The 12,416-nt window shown below is 51.5% G+C and overlaps 1 protein-coding gene across 2 annotated transcripts in view; it reads right to left on the bottom strand.

The window, feature by feature from the left end:
- LOC147111360 (sodium- and chloride-dependent creatine transporter 1-like) overlaps nt 1–12,033 on the bottom strand; it is a 314,028-nt gene extending 301,995 nt beyond the window's left edge. The window contains exon 1 of one of the 2 annotated variants that reach the window (XM_086002176.1): nt 11,768–12,033. In XM_086002176.1, coding sequence (XP_085858302.1) covers nt 11,768–11,798 — 31 coding nt within the window. In that variant the 5' untranslated portion in view covers nt 11,799–12,033. The remainder of the gene's footprint in view (nt 1–11,767) is intronic. The other variant, XM_086002177.1, reaches the window with a different exon arrangement.
- Between the last annotated feature and the right edge of the window lie 383 nt (nt 12,034–12,416).

The raw sequence follows: 12,416 nt of genomic DNA, 5'->3' as shown, positions 1-12,416 counted from the left end.
CTTGTACAGCTGTAGTAAGGTATCCCTATTCCTATACTCGAACCCCCTTGATATGAAGGCCAACATACCATTTGCCTTCTTAATCGCCTGTTGCACCTGCATGCTCTCCTTCAGTGACTGGTGCACAAGAACACCCAGGTCCCTCTGCACTTCCCCATCTCCCAATCTATTGCCATTTAGATAATAATCCACCCTCCTGTTTTTACCCCCAAAGTGGATAACCTCGCATTTATCCACATTATAGTGCATCTGCCACGTATCCGCCCATTCCCCCAACCTGTCCAAATCGCACTGTAGCCTCCTGACATCCTCATCAGAGCCCACCCCTCCTCCTAGTTTAGTGTCGTCAGCGAATTTGGAAATATTGCATCCAATTCCCTGATCCAGATCATTTATATATATTGTGAACAGCTGGGGTCCCAGGACAGATCCTTGCGGCACCCCGCTGGTCACTGCCTGCCACTCCGAAAACGAGCCGTTTATTCCAACTCTCTGTTTTCTATCCGCCAGCCAGTTCTCTATCCACGTTAATACTTTGCCCCCAATCCCATGAGCCTTAATTTTGCATGATAATCTTTTGTGTGGAACCTTATCGAAGGCTTTCTGGAAGTCAAGGTACACCACATCCACTGGCTCTCCCCCATCTATTTTACCAGTTACTTCCTCAAAAAATTCCAGCAGATTAGTCAAACACGATTTACCCTTTGTAAATCCATGTTGACTCTGTCCGATCCTTTCCCCATTTGTCAAGTGCTCCGCTATTTTATCCTTAATAATGGACTCTAGCATTTTGCCCACAACCGATGTAAGGCTTACTGGTCTATAATTCCCTGCTTTCTCTCTACCCCCCTTTTTAAATATTGGGGTAACATTAGCTACCCTCCAATCCACGGGTACTGTTCCCGAGTCAATGGAGTTCCGGAAGATGATCCTTAGAGCATCTGCTATCTCCAGGGCCACCTCCTTAAGTACCCTAGGATGTAGTTTATCAGGCCCCGGGGATTTGTCGGCCTTCAGTCCCCTCAACTTACCCAACACCATATCCCTAGAGATACTAATTTCTGTCAGCTCCTCCCTCTCATTAGTCCCTATGTTTGCCGATATTCCTGGGAGGTTATTTGTGTCCTCCTTTGTGAATACAGAACCAAAGTATGAGTTTAATTGGTCTGCCATTTCCTTATTCTCCATTATATATTCTCCCGAATCGGACTGCAAGGGACCGACTTGGGATTTTACCAGTCTTTTCCTCCTGATATACCGATAAAAGCTTTTGCAGTCTGTCTTTATGTTTGCTGCAAGTTTACTTTCGTATTCTATTTTCCCCTTCCTGATTAATCCCTTTGTCCTCTTTTGCTGTATCCTGTACTGCCCCCAATCTTCCGGTCTGGTGCTTTTTTTTGCCAGTTGATATGCCCTTTTTTTTGATTTTATGCTGTCCCTAATTTCCCTCGTTATCCACGGTTGAGTCACCTTTTTAGGTTTATTTTTATGCCAAAGGTTTATTTTTATGCCAAAGGTTTATTTTTATGCCAGGATGTCTCAAGAAATCACCAAGATGGCCGAATACCAAGAACGGAGGAGAGAGGAGGGTGAGGCGGGCGCTCACCAGGGACTCTCAATATTAACGGAAGGAATAACCATGTCGAACCCCTGCTGGCAAACTGGTTCAGTCAGTAAGGAGCTACGCACTGCACAGGCGCAATGCTGGAAGCTCAGGTTCCATTGTTATATGAAGGGACTTGTCTTAAGATGGTGTCACATGGGCTCTAGGACCTGGTGTAATGGAGAGCTGGCGTGACCATTTCATCCTGCGATCCTGTTTTGACTGTATCACCACCTGAGCATGGGTCAGGATGATGTTGAGCGGGGGAGCGGGGGTGGAATAGGGACAATGGGAATGGAGGAATTAGCCAGAGTTGGTGTCTCTATACTGTACAACAACAGCTTGCATTTATATAGCACCTTTAATGTAGAAAAGCGTCCCAAGGCGTTTCACAGGAGTTTAATCAGACAAAAATCAACACCGAGCCAAAAGAGAAGACATTAGGGCAGATGACGAAACGCTTGGTCAAAGATGGAGGTTTTAAGCAGCGTCTTAAAGGAGGAGAGAGAGCTATAGGGGGGCGGAGAGGTTTAGGGAGGGAATTCCAGAGCTCAGGGCCCAGGCAGCTGAAGGCACGGCCGCCATTGGTGGGGTGAAGGATAGCGGGAGATGCTCAAGAGGCAGAATTGAAGGAAGTGTGGTGGGGCTGTATAATCGAGGAACCCACAAAGCTCCTGCCTCAGACCATCCCGACCAGGGCCAGGAGCAGATCGTCTAACCGCTCCATGTAGTTACAAGGCCGTATGTCGCATGGTGTGTCGGAATGCCAAGCATGGCAAGTTCTTGTGCTGTTCAATTTAATATCAGTTAACGCCTCAATAATTAAAGTCATAGCAACCAAGAGGCCGCTTACTGTTCCTGGCACTTACCTCCCGTGAGCATCAAGCCCAGGTTGATTTAGCAAAGCCAGCAGGTGCTACTGCCCGAAGCAACAGTACAATTTAATTAAAATCACTAAAACCAGAGGTTATTTGAATGTTAGGCACTGCCTCAACAATCGGTATCAAGAGAAAACATCCCCACTCACAGCGGCTCTTTCTGAAACACGATTCAACTGGCGTCCTTTCCCCTTAGTGTTGCTAGGGCGCCCATTTTGTAGTCGGGCCTCTAACTGGCCAGGACACCCAGCGGGCCTTTAGCATCGCAGTGTCGAGCTACCTCTGTTAAAATGATCATTTCTAAAAGCTGTTGAGAAGGAAATGAGTCCTGTTGCTTTAGTTTGGAAAACATTAGGTCAAAATGAAACCTTTCACTAACGAGGCCCCAAATTCAGAGCCAAAGCATTGATTCCTCGGTCACTGCTGCTCAGATGCCTCATTCCAAGACGTCAGGTTTCCTCTTTGTGCCAATTGCTTCTCTTTCTCTCGTTCAAGCTTCATAAGGTTCAAGACTTGAAATCTGCTCCCAGGGCTAAAAGGGTTAAATTAGGAGGCCTGGTTGAATAAACTGGGCTTGTGTTCTCTCGCGTATAGAAGATTAAGGGGTGATCTAATTGAAGTCTTTAAGATGATTAAAGGGGTTGATAGGATAGAGAGAGAGAAACTGTTTCCTCGGGTGGGGGGAGGGGAGTCCAAACAAGGGGGCAGACCCTTAAAATTAGAGCCAGGCCGTTCAGGGGTGATGTCAGGAAGCACTTCTTCACACAAAGGGTGTGTCAGAGCGCAGTGTCGCAGACACAGTCCGTGTCGAGGCCCCTCGTTCCCCCAGTCACTTGCTGAGGGATTAACATCGGTTGGAGTGCTGTATAAATCAGGAGGTGGAACAGCGCTGCAGTGTGGGTCACATGAGCCGGGCTGACGTCCCACTCTCCTCTGCTAATGTCACGCCAGACAGGTGCATGTCAGAATAATCGTGCCCTGCAGGGTGAGACGCAATGTGAAGCTGTGGCAGTGAAGCAAAGCACCTCAGCCTCTCCATCCCATTGTTTTAAATCTCACGCAGTCAATGTCTGAGGAAAAGGAATTTGATTCGAAAGTGTTTACAGGCTGAGAGTACAGGTACTAATTTCACACACACACATACAACGCATCCAATTTCCAGGAGCTTCGAGATTACATCACAGAAACCAGCACACTGCAGAAACACGGGGCTTTATTATCTGACTAGGTCTCTAGTTCAGAAAGGATTGGGGTCCTGAACCCATTCACTCCAAGCACAGAGATTGATGCTGCACCTTTCACTGATGACAGCAGTTTCACATTTAAAAAGCTTCCTCGTTAAGTTTGACTTCCAAAAATATTTTCAATCAGGGCAAAGATTCTGCTGGGATTACAGAGTTCCTGGTGAGTTCCAGGATCTCTCTCTCTCCATCTCTCCCGCTTTCTCCCTCTTTGTCCCTCTCTCTCTCTCCCTGTCTCTCCCTCTCTGTGTCTCTCTCCCCCTCGCTCTGTGTTTCTCTCCCTCTCCCTCTCTCTGTTTCTCTCCCTCCTTCTCTCCCTCCCTCTCTCCCTCTCTCTTTCTGTATTTTCTCTCCCTCCCTCTCTCCCTCTCTCTTTCTGTATTTTCTCTCCCTCCCTCTCTCCCTCTCTCTTTCTGTATTTTCTCTCCCTCCCTCTCTCCCTCTCTCTTTCTGTATTTTCTCTCCCTCCCTCTCTCCCTCTCTCTTTCTGTATTTTCTCTCCCTCCCTCTCTCCCTCTCTCTTTCTGTATTTTCTCTCTCTCCCTCTCTCTTTCTGTATTTTCTCTCTCTCCCTCTCTCTATTTTCTCTCCCTCTCTTTCTATCTTCCAGCTGTCTTCAGTCTCTGCACAAGTCTCGACGCTGAACTTCACATTCATTTACAATTTGCTTAAAAAGTATTTTTCAGATCATTCCATTCGGCCCATCGTCCATGTGTTGCTGGCTCTTTTGCTGTAATCCCAAGTCACTGCCCTTTTCATTTTTCGATTCTTCCTTTTCCAATCCTTATCCAATTCAGTTATGTGGAGAGACTGGAGAAGCTGGGATTGCTCTCTTTAGAGCAGAGAAGGTTAAGGGGAGCGAGTTGGGGAGTGGGTTGTGTGCACCAAGTGTAAACAGTCACTGAGCTCCTGCAATCTGCAGCGATCACGAACACCCAAACTACAGCCATGCTGCTCGAAAGTGAATCAAGGGGAATTAGGAATAAAAGCGAAAGTTGGAGATGCACTGCACCGGAGAGAGCAAAGGGCTTTACCGCTTGGATTCTCTCCCCTAGTCAGCTGTTTCTGACAAAGGGTCTCATTCAAAACCTCAACTCAATTCTTCCCTTGCCGATACTGACTGACCTGTTGCACATCTCCAGCACTTTTAAATCGGGATCATTCCTGTTATTTGTCTTTCGCGCTTAAAGAAAATTCTCTTGGCCTTTCTCTCACTATCTACAGTATATTAAAAGTGCTGATTGGGTTGTAACATTCTATTAAAACATGCATTGCACATATGCAGGTCAGACTATCAATGGGAAAAGGCATTGCACAAGTGTTAGCATCTACCTGCAGTACCTGTCACGCCTACAGGTGGCGGTGTGATGGGCATTTTCAGTGTTAAGGGCCTGTCACATAACGTTAGGTGCAAAGCCACCACAGGCACTCAGTTTGGGCCATGGCAGCACTCTCGCCACCGAGTCAGACGGTCACTAATGACCTTTCAGGAAGGAAACCTGCCGTCCTCACCTGGTCTGGGCCTATAGGTGACTCCAGTCCCAAACCAACGTGGTTGACTCTTAACTGCCCTCTGAAGTGGCCGAGCGAGGCACTCAGTTTGTATCAAACCCGCTCCCAGCGGTTCAAGAAGGCGGCTCACCCCCACCTTCTCAGGGCGACCAGGGATGGGCAATAAACGCCGGCCTTGCCAGCGACGCCCACATAATGCTGGAGGAATTGGTTGTCGCTGCCCCAACAGCTTTCAGTGAACAGGTTCATGCTAAACAGGTCGGTTTGCAGACACGAACATTTCACTAAAGCTCGGATATTTCTCAGGATTTGAATCCTTCGGCCAGTTAAGCTGATTTCCCAGCTGCGTGAGTGAGTGATGGAGACATCAGACTCACAGCCAAATCTGTCTGAATTGCTGCATTATTTTATAGAGCAGCTTCATTCTTTTCAAGAGCACTTTTAGTTCGATATATTGTTGAAAAGGAGGGAAATCAGAGAGGTAGGTCATGGAGAACACGAGAGTCAGAATCCTTCTGGAGCAGTGGGGCTGTGTGTCAAACAGTGAGTGGGCTCCAATGATTGAATCATTTACACATCAGGCAGAATCGCCATTAAAGAGCAACCCCAATCGATTCAGCACATCCGAGTCTTCGGAGTGTGGCAGTCCCAGCTCCTTCATCTCTCTCTCTCTCTCTCTCTCTCTCCCTTCCTCCTCTTCTCTCTCCTCTTCACACTCTCCCTCTCTCTCCTCCTCCAGCTGCTGTCTTTCTTCACTTTTCTCTCTTCAGGTCTGCCTCTCGCTCCCTTCATTTCTCTTTCCTGCTTCAATTCGGACCCTCCCCTTTGCTTCTGTCCTTCTCTTTCTCTTCAATTCTCTCTCCCCACCGCTCTCTCTCTCTCTCTCTCTCTCTCTCTCAGGAATGGGAGCCTGTCCTGCTCTGTGTGTGGGGCTCAGGACCATCGTGAGGACACCTCCCCGGCTCAGGCTCAGGTAACGGCCTGGAGTTGAAGGCGGCCATGAGGTGCGTTCACTGAGGGGATGGCAGTGCCCCTACCCTTATGCTGTCTGGGGTGAGACACTTCACTACAAGCCAGCGTTTCTGTCTGAGATGCAATGAGACTGTCGCATTGTTAATACCGAGCAGCAATGATCTCTCAGCAGACCCCAGCCAGGGTTTATGGATCTGCTCTAAGATTGTTTCTGTGCAGTGATTTCTAACTCTGTCAGGCCCAGAGCCTGTAACCAGGCCCAAACCCACCCCCTGTTTTTCTGACTGATGTAATTACTCCTTTATATCTTTGCTCTGGGTCCCTGGCAGTGACTTGTGACCTGCCCCGGTTACCAATATCACGTCACAACTGACCCACCATTTCCAAACATAACATCGTCAGGGGGCGGAGAGTGAAAGGTAATGGTGGAGAGACAGCGAGGGAATGAGAGAGATTGAAGATAAAGGTTTGCACTGCGTAGAATCAAAATCAGCCGAGCAAAATCATCGGAGGAGAAGGGAAAACACTGCAACGCACATCAACCGACGTCAGTCACTGACGTCTGCAATAGGGAGAGTTCCCACCAATGGACATTACTTGGAAAATAATGTTGAGAATTAAGATGCTGTTTGCAACACACCACTGCACAGTGACTCAGAGCTAGGGATTGCTCCACTGTGCTCAATGGAACGTAAATCATCACCGGCCACACTGGGTTTATCAAAGTGAGGGATGCATTGTCCCATTAAACACTCCCAGGGCAGGTACAGCATGGGTTAGATACAGAGTAAAGCTCCCTCTACACTGTCCCATCAAACACTCCCAGGGCAGGTACAGCACGGGTTAGATACAGAGTAAAGCTCCCTCTACACTGTCCCATCAAACAGTCCCAGGGCAGGTACAGCACGGGTTAGATATAGAGTAAAGCTGCCTCTACACTGTCCCATCAAACACTCCCAGGGCAGGTACAGCATGGGTTAGATACAGAGTAAAGCTCCCTCTACACTGTCCCATCAAACAATCCCAGGGCAGGTACAGCACGGGTTAGATACAGAGTAAAGCTCCCTCTACACTGTCCCATCAAACACTCTCAGGGCAGGTACAGCACGGGCTAGATACAGAGTAAAGCTCCCTCTACACTGTCCCATCAAACACTCTCAGGGCAGGTACAGCACGGGTTAGATACAGAGTAAAGCTCCCTTTACAATGTCCCATCAAACACTCCCAGGGCAGGTACAGCACGGGTTAAATACAGAGTAAAGCTCCCTCTACAATGTCCCATCAAACACTCCCAGGGCAGGTACAGCACGGGTTAGATACAGAGTAAAGCTCCCTCTACACTGTCCCATCAAACACTCCCAGGGCAGGTACAGCACGGGTTAGATACAGAGTAAAGCTCCCTCTACACTGTCCCATCAAACACTCCCAGGGCAGGTACAGCACAGATTAACTGTAGAAGAAAACATCCTACTGTCCAAACATTGCATCTCAGCTGAAACTCAGAAGACCACCTCAACTGCCCCAATGTTCCCCGTCCCACACTGGTCACCCTGTGCTCTGTTTGGGTGTGTTTGCCAATTTAATTCCCAGTTAATGGTAAATTTAGAGCTGTTTTGTGCTGTGCCCAGTATGATCATGATGAAGATGGTCAAACTCATTCCTTACGCAACAAAAATCTATCAAAGTCAGTTTTGACATTTTCAATTCCCTCAACAGCTTCTTGAGGGAGAGAGTTCCAGATTCCCAGCACCCTTTGTGTGAAGAAGTGCTTCCTGACGTCACCCCTGAACGGCCTGGCTCTAATTTTAAGGTTCTGCCCCCTTGTTCTGGACTCCCCCCACCAGAGGAAATAGTTTCTCTCTCTAGCTACCCGAATTAATTTAGAACCCTCAGCACAGAATCATGCAGCAGAGAAGGAGGCCATTGGGGCCATCCTGCCTTTGAATGGCCTCTCCAATTAGTCCCACTCTCCTGCTCTTTCCCCATAGCCCTGCTTTTGAAAGTTATTATTGAATCTGCTTCCACCGCCCTATCAGAGCGCGTTCCAGATCACAACAACTCGCTGCGTAAAACAATTCTCCTCATCTCCCCTCTGCTTCTTTTGCCGATTACCTTCACTCTGTGTCCTCTGGTTACCGACCCTCCTGCCACTGGAAACACTTTCTCCTGATTCACTCGATCAAAACCCCTCAGAATTTTGAGCAACTCTATTAAATCTCCCCTTAACCTTCTCTGCTCTAAGGAGAACAACCCCAGCTTCTCCAGTCTCTCCACAAGACTGAAGTCCTTCATCCCTGGAACCATTCTGGTCAATCTCCTCCACACCCTCTCCAAGGCCTCAACATCCTTCCTAAAGTGCGGGGCCCAGAATTGGACACAATACTCCAGTTGGGGTCGAACCAGTGATTTATGAAGGTTTAGCCTAACTTCCTGGCTTTTGTACTCTCTGCCTCTATTTATGAAGCCCAGGATCCCGTGTGCTTTTTAACAGCCTTCTCAACCTGCCCTGCCACCTTCAATGATTTGTACACATATACGCCCAAGTCTCTCTGTTCCTGCAACTCCCTTTAGAATTGTACCATTTACCAGTCCTAGAATGAACTTTACTCCTGGTCCCTCGAACCTGCTCTGAACGTTCGGGGTCATTTTGCAGTCAAGGTGCTCAGAACTGCGCATAGTATTGCAGCTGAGGATCTCCAGTCCTGCTCCAATAACCCAGTCACAAACCCTGCAGGTCGATGCACCCTGGCAGATTTCCCCCCCCCGGAGACTTTTACATTTTGCCCTCGAAGTAACGCTGGCTGAGCAGTGGGGGTGAGAGGGTCCACCCAGTGGGTGCAGTGCGGGTGGGGAGGGGGGGGATGAGAGGGTCCCCCCGGTGGGTGCAGTTGGGGGGGGGTGGTGAGAGGGTCCCCCCGGTGGGTGCAGTGGGGAGGAGGGGGGGGTGAGAGGGTCCCCCCGGTGGGTGCAGTTGGGGGGGGGTGGTGAGAGGGTCCCCCCGGTGGGTGCAGTGGGGGTGGGGAGGGTGGGGGTGAGAGGGTCCCCCCGGTGGGTGCAGTGGGGGGGAGGGGGGGTGGTGAGAGGGTCCCCCCGGTGGGTGCAGTGGGGGGGAGGGGGGGGATGAGAGGGTCCCCCCGGTGGATGCAGTGGGGGGGAGGGGGGGGGTGGTGAGAGGGTCCCCCCGGTGGGTGCAGTTGGGGGGGAGGGGGGGGGTGGTGAGAGGGTCCCCCCGGTGGGTGCAGTGGGGGGGAGGGGGGGGTGGTGAGAGGGTCCCCCCGGTGGGTGCAGTGGGGGGGAGGGGGGGGGTGGTGAGAGGGTCCCCCCGGTGGGTGCAGTGGGGGGGAGGGGGGGGGATGAGAGGATCCCCCGGTGGGTGCAGTGGGGGTGAGGGGGGGATGAGAGGGTCCCCCCGGTGGGTGCACAACACAAAGAATTCGACCCAACACAATCGTCGCTAAGCAAAAGGAAAAATATCTGACATATTGGGCAGAAACAACAAAAACCCAAAGCAAACTCAATTGCTACTTGGCCCTAAACAGACAATACAACATAGCTGATTACCTGACCATGGTAAAGGATAACAAACTGAGAAGAACCTTGACAAGGTACAGACTTAGCGAACATAGCCTAGCGATCGAAAAAGGCAGACACAGGCAGACCAGGCTGCCAAGAGAGGACAGGATATGCTCTCACTGCAGTCAGGGAGTGGTGGAGACAGAGATGCACTTCCTCACAGCTTGTGGAAAATATCAGGGCATCAGGGAGAATTTCTACCAAAAATTCTCACAAATATGCCCTGATTTCAGAAATCTGAATGACAACCAAAAACTCCCATTCCTACTGGGAGAGGAGAGAAGCTGTATAACACTGGCGGCGCACTATGTTACAGCTTGCCATGAACAGAGGGACAACCAGTAAACTAAGAAAAAAATATATATAAACAATGCGAATGTATATTTATACACTCAGGGATATACCTGTTTATACACTGTATGAATAGAACTGCGTTTATGTGCTAAACCATAAATGTATTTTGATGCTTTGGCAACATAAGATGTAACTTATCATGCCAATAAAGCGATTTAAATTGTAAATTGTAAAATTGTAAATTGTAAATTGTAAATTGTAAAATTAAATTGTAAAATTGTAATTGGGTGCAGTGAGGGGGAGGGGGGGGTGGTGAGAGGATCCCCCGGTGGGTGCAGTGGGGGGGAGGGGGGGGTGGTGAGAGGGTCCCCCCGGTGGGTGCAGTGGGGGGGGAGGGGGGGGTGGTGAGAGGGTCCCCCCGGTGGGTGCAGTGGGGGGGAGGGGGGGGGATGAGAGGATCCCCCGGTGGGTGCAGTGGGGGTGAGGGGGGGGATGAGAGGGTCCCCCCGGTGGGTGCAGTGAGGGGGAGGGGGGGGTGGTGAGAGGATCCCCCGGTGGGTGCAGTGGGGGGGAGGGGGGGGTGAGAGGGTCCCCCCGGTGGGTGCAGTGGGGGGGAGGGGGGGTGAGAGGGTCCCCCCGGTGGGTGCAGTGGGGGGGGGAGGGGGGGTGGTGAGAGGGTCCCCCCGGTGGGTGCAGTGGGGGGGGGGGGGGGGGTGGTGAGAGGATCCCCCGGTGGGTGCAGTGGGGGGGGGAGGGGGGGTGGTGAGAGGATCCCCCGGTGGGTGCAGTGGGGGTGAGGGGGGGGATGAGAGGGTCCCCCCGGTGGGTGCAGTGGGGGGGAGGGGGGGGGTGATGAGAGGATCCCCCGGTGGGTTGCAGTGGGGGGGAGGGGGGGGGGGATGAGAGGGTCCCCCCCGGTGGGTGCAGTGAGGGGGAGGGGGGGGGTGGTGAGAGGATCCCCCGGTGGGTGCAGTGGGGGGGGAGGGGGGGGGTGGTGAGAGGATCCCCCGGTGGGTGCAGTGGGGGGGAGGGGGGGGTGAGAGGGTCCCCCCGGTGGGTGCAGTGGGGGGGGGGGGAGGGCCAGAGGGGACAAGGCAATGGTTGAATGGGGGGGGGGAAACCAGAGCAGATAATGAATGGAAGCCCAGGCCCCAGACTGCACCGTCAACCAGCCCCTGGGCTCTCAGACAGTCTGGGTTCTGAAGGTGAAATCAGGAGGAGCTGCATTGAGGGCGGGTGCAGGGGCCGGGGGCTGGGAGAGGGAACGTTCCCACATATTGGAGAGAAGGTTTAGATAATCCACATTCCTGCAGCATTCACAGACTCGCAAACTCTGGATTATAAATAGAGAGAGCAATCGTTTTCAGACATGTATAATAATGCTGGGAGTTTGGATTGGCCAAGTGTCGCTGGTGATGGGTGCAAGGTGAGGGGAGGCGATCTCTCCCACTCTGTCAGGGTCCACAGATCCAGACTCTCTGAAGACGGGACTCAATCAGGAAATCTCAACAGGGAGCATGGCACCGAACAAATAATCCGAACAACAACCCTCCCTCCCCTCAATGCTGCGAATCAATTGCACTGAAATTGCTCCCGGATCTATTTCCAGAGTCCATTCGGTTGCGATCCTTTTGCCAATAAAATACAAAGCTCGCCTGGGAGTGAGGGCGAGAATCCGCCCTGTCAGCACCTACCTGAATGGAGCTGTTGTGAGGCTGATAACATGGTGCAAAGATGGTCTGAGATGATTCAAACACAAAGGCAGCAGGTCGGATGATTCAGAAGCAATCCACAAAACACTTGAAGGTGAGCCTGAAGAATCTCATCGAAGCTGGAGTCGGGGGTGAGAGGGAATGCTGGACACAGCGACAGTGACAGGCAGGGGCTGCGGGGCTGGGCGAGAGCTGGTGCTGAAGCTGCCTCTCTCCCTGCTCTCCATCAGACACTGTCCCACTCACACTCTCTCTCTCACACTCACACTCTCACACTCACTGCCAGCCTTTCATATACCAGCTCAGGATGGGGAGACACCCACCCTGCTGCTGATTGGCTCCTGCTGCACTCTGGAACCTGTAGTCTGTCTCTGCCTTCTGCAGGGCTGGGACTGCGATTCCAGGTTCCCCAGCAAAGGCACCAGGCAATGAATCAGCTGCAGGCCCGACACAGCCACCAGAGCAAGGCACAGCCATCAGAGCAAGGCACAACAACCAGAGCAACCAGAGCAAGACACAGCCACCAGAGCAAGGCACAGCCATCAGAGCAAGGCACAGCCAGCAACCAGAGCAAGGCACAGCCATCAGAGCAAGGCACAGCCATCAGAGCAAGGCACAGCCAGCAACCAGA

The sequence above is a fragment of the Somniosus microcephalus genome, chromosome 11, assembly GCF_052327205.1.
Source record: "Somniosus microcephalus isolate GS21.2 chromosome 11, FLI_Smic_1.0, whole genome shotgun sequence".
NCBI classification, from domain to species: Eukaryota; Metazoa; Chordata; class Chondrichthyes; order Squaliformes; family Somniosidae; genus Somniosus; species Somniosus microcephalus.
This window is presented reverse-complemented; position numbering and strand designations above follow the sequence as displayed.